Source organism: Aegilops tauschii, chromosome 2 (genome assembly GCF_002575655.3).
Source record: "Aegilops tauschii subsp. strangulata cultivar AL8/78 chromosome 2, Aet v6.0, whole genome shotgun sequence".
Classification (NCBI taxonomy): Eukaryota; Viridiplantae; Streptophyta; class Magnoliopsida; order Poales; family Poaceae; genus Aegilops; species Aegilops tauschii.
The window spans coordinates 135,200,428-135,210,197 of NC_053036.3; the positions used below are offsets into that span (position 1 = coordinate 135,200,428).

The 9,770-nt window shown below is 42.6% G+C and overlaps 1 protein-coding gene across 2 annotated transcripts; it reads right to left on the minus strand.

Annotated features, from left to right (window-relative positions):
- Positions 1–371: 371 nt before the first annotated feature.
- LOC109767653 (histone deacetylase 5) lies at positions 372–9,520 on the minus strand. 2 transcript variants are annotated; one of them, XM_020326390.4, is made up of 13 exons: positions 9,178–9,520; positions 8,370–8,571; positions 8,111–8,257; positions 7,678–7,790; positions 5,851–6,062; positions 5,435–5,499; positions 4,934–5,104; positions 4,740–4,829; positions 3,772–4,101; positions 2,251–2,444; positions 1,983–2,139; positions 894–958; positions 372–774 (listed from the first exon to the last, which is right to left on the minus strand). In XM_020326390.4, exons 1-13 carry the CDS (start codon positions 9,345–9,347, stop codon positions 609–611), a joined length of 2,082 nt encoding a protein of 693 aa, XP_020181979.1. In that variant the 5' UTR covers positions 9,348–9,520; the 3' UTR covers positions 372–608. The 2 variants fall into 2 exon arrangements, with proteins under 2 accessions (XP_020181979.1, XP_020181978.1); XM_020326389.4 differs by having other exon boundaries at positions 4,928–5,104; positions 9,178–9,475.
- Positions 9,521–9,770: the final 250 nt, after the last annotated feature.

Consider the following 9,770-nt stretch of genomic DNA (forward strand, 5'->3'; position numbering starts at 1 on the left):
GGAGAATCCTAAATTACGTGTATGGATATGTGTTCGGAAGTAACATGGGAGTATCGTCATGTACCGTCAATAAAAAAACATGGGAGAATCCTAATTTACGTGTACGCATATGGCACTCTGTGCATATACATGATCTTTGGAAAAGGGCAGGCAGCGGGCACCTATCATGCATATGGGCATATGCACTCTTTGACTTCCGTATATGTACACATAACCTTGGAAGGGCAGGCAGCAGGTATCAAAACCAGGTTCTGTACCGTCCAAGTGCATGTACGTGTGAGTTTCTGCGTCAGAGACCCCAAGCAACAGCCACAACATAACACTGGAAAAACAACTGCAGGGGCAACTCAGTCCCAAGTTGGGTTCTGTGCTACTCAAACTAGTTCATACATTTAATATTCTGATGAGAATAGTCGTCAAACCAGTGCAAACTCCAAACGATCCTACTGATGAACATAGTCAGATCCAATGGTGGCACAAAATGAGGCCTCTACGGCTCCCCTGGTTCCGAATCAAACTACATTTTTACATGCCTACTACGCACAATCCCTTAATTCCTTCCTTCCCACTGGCTGTACACAACACACGGCGAAGCAGCCTCCACAAGTTCACAGGCTTCTTGCGGCAGCAGAGGAGATGTAGTTGGCAGCCTCGTTGGCGTCCAGCTGCTTCCCTTCCACGAGTCCCTTGATCAGAGTGGCGGAGTAGGTCTCAGATGGAGGAGCTAATGGCAGCTCGCCGGATTTGTGCTGCGCAACAGCAGTTGAGGGGCATCTGCAGGGAAACAAACAGTTTCACACTCCATGAAAGACAATTTCATTGGGAGCTTCCCTTCAAGTAGTGTGTCGAATATAGTATCTAAAAGAAATTGCTAAGTGAAGACTGGAACTTACGTCATAGTTAAGATTGGAAGGCCGTCCTCCTCTCCAAGGTGAAGTACATTGGAGTACCAGCTATCCTGCAGCAAATTTGTATATCGAACATGAACAATATTCCAGAATTTATGAAACTAATAAGTTGCAGAAATAATTGACTGAAACGAAAACATCATTAGTGTCAGATTTATTTACAAAATTATTGTCAGTATATGCCCATGGATGAGGCATTAGAAATGTGCTCCATTATTATTGAGAGGGGGGGTGTTAATTTAACATTTTTAGTTTGTAATGTGATGACCTTATTTAACTGCTATAATGATGTTTTAAAGAGCTTCAAACCCAAGATAACATTCCAAACTGCAACCTCGACTAGAGTATTTTTTGACAAATCTGGCCCCTTTGAGCAACTTCAGGCACATCTGGCCTCCAGGCAAAACTATTCCGGAATCTGGCCCCTGGGGTCGGCACCGCACAACATGGCACCGAATATGTACACCTCAGCACCAAACTAAGTGGTGCCAAGATGTACATGTTCGGCACCGACCACTGGTGAGCCCAACAGAAACCCTAGAGACAGATTTGCTTGGCGCCACACCACATGGCGACGAACCTGTACACCTCGGCGCCACTTAGTTCGGCGCCGAGATGTACATGTTCGGCAGCATGTGGCGTGGCGCCGACCCCAGGGGCCAGATTCCGGAATTGTTTTGCCCTGGGGCCAGACGTGTCTGAAGTTGCTCAAAGGGGCCAGATTTGTCAAAAAATGCTCGACTAGACATCAGGTCCCAGGTAATACAGGCACTTATAAAGTCTAAGTTCGGATGAACCTTTACAGACCAAAGAGGCAGGCCATGGCATTTCCTTACAAAAGGATACCCTTTTAACAGCAGGCATTAGCCTTCATCTAGTAAGAGTGAGATTCTGCCAGTGATGGCCATGAAAGAGGTTGGTTGTGTCCTTTATCAAAGTGCTGCCGGAAGAGCAGTCACCCTTAAGAGCATTTTCTATCAATGATGCGATATTAACTATTCTCATTTATAGGCATATGGTAAACTGTATGCGAAGGATAAGTGTACGCTTGATATGGAAAGTAGCAAATCAAACCTTGATAGGTTCAAGATGAAGAGCTTTGTTTGAAGAGACAGACTCTATTTCGGACAAGCCAATCAAAGGAGAGCTGGGAGACTCAAGTTTTCCATCTTCGCTGTTATCCTTCACTAACCTGTTCTCTTGAAACAATACATCATTGAACTGCTCAAGCCTGTAAAAAAGGAAATTTTATGATGATATCAGACCGCTGACAAAAGATCAGGTTCCACTCAGCCCTGAATCAAGGATCAATACAATGTAGATGTGGTTAGAATATACGTACGTTATTTTGTACATGCAGACATATGACTCATCATTGTAGTTTATCTCAGGGTTGAGGAAAGCAACACCACCGGTACCCCAGCAAGGGGTAGAAGATCTCCCAAAAAACAATCTATGAGGCACAGTCTTCCACATGGTACCTCTTGGTGGGCTTGTGTCATGTGAACCAAAGCATGATATACTCATACCATCAACCTGTCAGAGATCAAGATGAATAGCAATCTTTCACGCAAAACAATCTTTCACGAAGGGGAATATTGTATTAGTAATTCTAAAGATCATAATAAGAAGGCACTTATGCATTTTACATTTGCAGAAAGCACTAAAAATGCTTCCTGAAGGTCAACATACCCCTGGAAAGAGTTCCTTCGGTATAGACCTTTTTAGAGAACTTTATAAATTCCATGTGGGTCAATAGTGAGGATTAGAACAAGACACTAAGTCATAAAGGGTAATGTAGCCTATTTCACGTGGTTGGATATTCAGCATGGCCCAACACACACAGCCCACCTCCAGGCCCAACCGGCCAACCCCATCTCATCCCATCTGCATCAGGGGAGACTTGTATGAGATCTCACATTAGGTGAGATCGTGAGATCAACCACAAAAATTCACATTTAGAAATTTCGAAAAAAACTGAAATTATTTGACAACATCCATGTGGGGTATATGTCTACAACTCCGGAAAAAATCAGCTCAAAACTCAATGTACATTTCTAGATTCAAAAAAGACAAATTCGAATGTGAATAGTGGAAGCTTTGGGTGAATAGTACTTTGACACTATTCACGTCCAATTTTGTCTTTTTTATTTCTATTAATGTAGGTCGAATTAGGAGCTGAAATTTTTTGAGGTTGAACGTCAACCATTGATGTGTGTCTACAATTTTTTTGAGAATGTTTGAACATGTAGATTTGTTTCAAAAAAATCGGTCTCATTGATCTCACACAAGTCTCCCCCCATCTGCATCTCCTTCCACCACAGCTTGCTCCCCGCAAAATCTCCCTCGTACGCTAGAGGACAGAGTGAAGATAAAGGAGCTGCAGCCAGTTCAATCTCTTCCGACATTGCTACAGCCAATGGTCGTGAAGCTTTCCATTCATAGACACCTATCCTCAGGTCAACGACTGTGATTCACACATTGCTAGACCAAACCAACTAAGAGGAGCAGCGACGAAGGGATGAAGAGCCATGGGGTAGAGAAGGTTTGTTCGACCGTTGTGGAGCAAGCGTGAGCTGCCATCGTTCTGGGCAGCAACTTCTCCAATTGAATTAATATATTGACCCATAGCAGGCTAATGTACGCAGTCGAGAAATATGTTTTCCCAATTTGTGCGAGAGGTAAAAAGTACCCTCTGTGAATGATTTGAGTTCCGTAAACTATTTTTCTGAAGGCGTGTACCAAATGAAATCTCCCCGAGAAATCAACGATGTGATGAATGCAGCGACAGGCTACAAAACTCCAATACAGGAACCTAATGTTCCTTGCAAGATATAAAAAGACAACGTGTTTTCAACTTTACCTTCCCCCCTTCAATGTAGCACAAGAACCTTGGTTTCCACATGTTTGAACCAAAGCTGGCATACCAAACATAAACTTTTGACAATGCTGATCTCCAAGTAAATGGTAGATCATATATTCTTGTAGACGCCACAACAGGTCCGTCGTCTTGTGCTTGAACTGAATCACTTGAGGTGTTCTTCGTCGCAAGGTTATCTTCGTCAAGTTTCAACATTGTGATGTGTTTACTTAAAACATCATCAACAACTTGAGTAACATTGACAGATGAAATAGCATCAGGAAGCTCACTAACATCTTCAACATCAGACTCAGAACCAGAGGATGCGTATGGCTGTTCATTCCCCAAAGGGGAAAACAAGAAAGAGGAATTATTCAAGGGCTCCACCATTGGGTTAATACTCTCTACTATTCGTCCCAGCTATGCAGTACGCCTCCAAGCATCAAGAGACATAAATGGTAAACCAAACTATTGACACGAGATAATTAAAGATGCACAGTTTAGATACAGTTGAGCTGTATAACTCTGTATGTGCTTTTGCAAGAGTTAAGACTTGATAGGCACCTTAAAACATATACATGAAGCATTTATCACAATGAGAAAAAAAAAGTTCATCAAGTATGGGTGGCCTGCGGATAATATGGAAATAGCCTATCAACTGAGCATCATTCCACATAACTCATGAACATGCATTCATCTAAGGAATTGGGCTAGATTTGGTACTTCATTTAAAACCTGGAACAAAAAAAAATTATCCATTAAGAATGTGGTTTGAAAACTGCAACTATTGATATGGCATGTCTGTAGAAAGTAAGAGAAGAGGGTGTCAAATTTCCCAGCAAGTAGATCTGGAACGAGGCGATCCACATCTTGTACAGAATAGCACAAATGCACAATCCATTAGTCGGAGGTTAACCAAGCAAGTCCCAACACAAAGTCACCAAGAAAAAAATCAGAAAGATGAAATTTACCTCGATATATGACGGTGCACTCCTCAAAGGTACATTATCCGGAAGCTTGCTGCTCAAAACAGGCCAGTATGCCTTTAATTCATCGCGTACCTGATCAGTGTTTTTTTTGGGGGGGGGGGGGGGGGGGGGACTTAATTACAGATATTTATAGCAAGGCTAAAATTGCACAGAAACAGTACATTGCATACCATTACCATTTGTATGACTCTCCATGTAGATTCAAATGGTTGCATCCGTGGAGAGTTATATGTGAAGTTATCTCCCAACAAAACTTTTGTGCAAGCACAAAGTGAGTTTGCTATGGACTTAAGGTTATAACCTCCTTCAAGAGCCATCACAATCCTTCCTTTTGCAAAACCTAACAGCTGCGGGTAATAAGCAGACAGGCACAAGCATAAGCACCAATCAGAGCAGAAAGTACAAGAAAAAAAAAAGATAGTAATAAATTGATGAGATCAAATGGAAAATTTCTAACAGGTAACAGCAAAGCATGACAACAAAAAGGAATGATTGGCACACAGATAAACATTATTCTGGCATATCTAAACTCCAAGGTCAAGCATGATCAATATTTCTTAAGGCCAGGAGAGTGCATGGTTCACTGAGTCATGATCAATGTTTTTTAAGGCCAGGAGAGTGCATGGTTCAGTGAGTTAAATAAAAGGTCATTTTTATGCAAGCCTGCAAATGCATACCTTTGTTAGTAGCAGTGCATATCCATCTGGAGTGATGCAGCAACCACCAAGAGGATCACCCATTGCTACCAAAAAAAGGGAGAAGATATTCAAAACCAGTGAGTAACAATAACATGCATGATTACTACATGACATACACAGAAGATCCGATTCCATTGCCATGCAATAGCAATACAATACAACGAAGTCCCAGCGATTGTCAAAATATCATCAGTGAAGATCTAAATGGTTATGCAAGAAAGAAATCAGGTATATGAGATGTACTACTCAAAGCAGGCACTTCTAGCCCACAGAATAAACTACAATGTCAGTATATATCAACAGTCAGGCTTCATAAGTAAGAAGTGCCTAGATTTGGTTAGACGTGTTTAACTTTTACGGATAAGATAGTTTCTAAGAATTTTTCAGCTGCCTACCTGCGTCAAACCCAGCAGACAGTAATATTATATCAGGATCAAATGCTTCTGCAATAGGAAGCAGTACATGGTCCCATGCAGCAACATAATCTGCATCACTACATTTACCATGCTCCCAGGGCACATTAATGTTGTACCCTTCACCAGCTCCTTCCCCAATGAAACAGTGAGATGCATCCCCTTCACAAGGGTAGAAGCTTCCGTAATCAAATCTACAAAGCAAACATTGGAATAATAGTTTACACACTATTGAAGGATCAACAGAATACCACATGACACAGGCCAGAAAAGTTTGGCTTCTATAATAATGCAATGGAACAGCTGTGTAAGTTTGAGATTTCACAATATCAGAATTGGTTGGATAGTTCTAGGAGAGGCCTTTACCGCACATGGCAAGTTACACAGGGGCTGTTTGGTTTGAGACTAAGGTTGCCACACCTAAGCTTAGGCAAGTTTGACCAACTTAGGTGTGTGTTTGGTTCAAGCCACATCTTAGGCAAGCCACACTAGGGTCCCACATCACATGCACTCAAAAAGTGTGGCAAGATTCCCTTAGGCTTGCCAACTTGTGGCTCTCATTTTGAAGAACTAACCTTGGGCAAGTTTGGCAACATTGTATGGCAAAGTGTGGCACTCCTAGGCCTAGAACCAAACAGCCCCACAATCCGTTGATTCATTGTAAGCTAAGACATGTACAGTTGTAAACTTAAACAATAAGCAGTTAGAAACAGCAGGTTCCTTCAGGCATCTAATATACTTATTGTTAGAAGAAGCTTCAGCGTTGCTGGGAGACTGGACATTCTCACATTTGTCCGAGGAAAAAGATAGATTTCAACATCGTGTATTTTGGTTGGTCCAGATTATGATGGTGCAAATTAATCAAATATAATAGAGCAAGGGTTGTATAAAAAGTACTACTCGGTTTTCAATCATAAGCACTGAAGTTACATTACAAGCAACTCTTTCTAATATAAACATGAATTGTAGTATATAGCCCTGCAGTTGCATGGGAAACTTAGCTAGCAATAGTAAGTAAATGCAATTAATCAATTACTATCATATATAAGCAGAATCAAGGGTGTGCAGTTGACAATTCAAATGACTGATAAAGTAACCATACAATGTTGATTGGAACACATAATTCAGGTCGATCCAATATTAGTAGTGTCGAGCTAGAAAGTATAAAATGACCATGATGAAACAGAAAAAGGAATAAACCTACAGCATAGAGTTATCAGCTATAGATTCTTCCATTGACAACAGATTAATACTTAATAGGTCCCTTGGCACATTACTCGCAGACTGGGCTCAAGCATTTACATTGTGTTATACAGCCCAACTGAATCAACATGCAATGCATAATGTAGCAATAGGTATTGTATAACTTCTTCATATTCTAAAGAGTGTATTGCATGAGATTATCAGGGTGGATTGGTGGTACAAGGAGACTTCATCCCAATCGTTACAGGTACAATATCAAACAGTACTGCAGTCAGATCAGCTCGCTCATATGAAAATGGGGTTTGTAATGCCATGTAAGTAAGAAATGGAGTTTCCAGATTTCTATCAACTGCAAGGATGCACTGTCAGAAACATGCTCAGCAAACTACATCTATTCAAAGAGCAGTAAACCTTGAAACTGTAAGCAACAAATCTGTCATGGCTTCACGAATATCATATCGTGAAGGTTATATGGCTAGTCTTAAGTCTAATCTTAGACTTTTCTTTCTCTCTAATGCATATAAATGCAGTGGTTTGGTTTGTGGGAAAAAAATGTCTGGAGTCTAAACAAAGCATGCAAAGAAATGCCAAGGTGATGTGTCATACCTGTGCACTGAAAAGAACAATACACGAGGGTCACTATAAAACATCTTCTGTGTGCCATTTCCATGATGAACATCCCAATCGACGATTAATATCTTGTTGATACCTAGGTCAGGCTGTAACAGAACAGAGAAGGTCAGAAAATAATCCATCTTCTTAGTAGATCACATCATAACAAATTGTGATAATTGTTCCTACATAGAAACATAGTTTAAAAAGGCGTGCCAAGGCTCTAGGCGATAGCAAAATGCCAAGCGCTCAATATGTGCATAACTGCGCTTAAGCGCGCGCTTTGGTCAGAAAAGCACAAGGCGGTGGCAAAACGCACAAATCAGCGTCTAGTGCTTTTTTTTTACTTCGCGTAGAAAATGATGAACAAAAGTAGCACAAGTTGATCTTAACTAGAAAAATCAACAGGGAAGTTTCAAATACGTACCCTCTCATTTAAGAGATAATTTGCTGCAATAGCCACGTTGTTGAAGAGACAAAATCCCATTGGCTCATTATGTTCAGCATGGTGGCCTGGAGGTCTGACAAGAGCGATAGCAGAACTCAACTCACCTGCCGCAACCTTCTCAGCAACCTACTTGTCAAATGAATTGTTGTGTCAGCACTCAAGATCAATGGAACAAAAACTGTTGTACAAGACTATGGAACGTACATATGTAATGCAGGAAAAGTACACGCTAAATTACCTCGATGACAGAACCAGCTGCAAGGAAAGCAGACTCTGAGGAGCCCTCATTGAAGTAAATGGAATTGAATTTCCTAGCAGTCTTGTTTCGACGGTAATCATACTCCTTCGAGCTGATATCCCTTATAAGTTTTATATGATTTGGGGTATGAACAGAGGCTATATATTTTTCTTTGGCCTCCTTTGCCTTCATGTCCACACACCTGGAAGAAACTTATGTTAAACTACAGCGGCAGAACCTTGCAAAGTCATACAGTTGTTAAGCTAATCAAAGCAATGCAAACAGTGGACAGGACAGAAGATATAACGCTAATGTTCAAACTTAACTCTAGTAGCATCCAAGTTACTACTGTACACAAGCAAGGGCTTGACTATCCATTACCCAAAATTGCACAAATACCAGGACTAAATTCCTTTCAGCAGCACAGTGCATGCAGGCTTGAACCCGTTGTATGAAAAATCTCTCTACTCTCCTCCCTTTCTCAGGCTCTTTAACATTTGGGCCACTTCAAATGTTAATCAAAACATAAGCATACAGTTATAATCATGGATACTGATTTATTTATTTATTTAGTTTTTCACGAGACCGAAAATACGGTTTCTGGTAGATCGAAATGGGCATGGCTACAGTCGTAAATCGCAACAGGAATACATTAACAGAGCGGAAGCGCGCGAGGACCTCCCATCCCGGCGTTTCGACGGAACGGTATTTTTATGCAAAAAAGGGGGGGGAGGGCAGGAACGCCTCCTCACGGATCCTCAGACGAAATTACGGCGTTCTCGCTTACGGAGTCGCGGGTAGCGCGTACCTGGACGCGACGCCCTCGGCGTCGAGCTTGCGCCGGATGGCGCGCAGCCGCTCGGGGTTCTCCGGGTGCTTCTCCCCGTCAGGCGTCGCGTGCGCGCACATCCTGTCGTCGTACAGCAGCCCCACCCTGGGCGCCGCGCCCACCGGCGTCGCTGCACCAGCCGCCGCCATCCTGCGCCGGCGATCGCCTCGCCCAGGCGGCGGAGAGACCGGGGGACAAAGGGGGGTCGAAAATTGGGGTGGAGCGTCCCGATGGGGGAGACGACTGGACTGGACTGGTTGGTTGCCCCTCAGGTTGGTGGAGCCTCTTGTCTTGTGTGTGCGTGCCTGCGCCTGCGCGTGCTGGCGTTGGGCCCCACCTGGAAGTGGGAGCTCCGGGCTTTCTGAGTTTTGATCTGGGCGAGACTTCGAATTCGCGTAGCGGCAAAAGATTGAGGGGGCCCAAGTGGACAGGTTTTACTATGGATCGCTGGTGTGGGCTGGGATAGAGCGCCGGACATGGCACTGATCGACCACGTATATTCACACATGTTAAAAAAAAAATTGAAACTCACACATGTTAAATTTGAAGTCTCAAATTCATGCCATCGATGT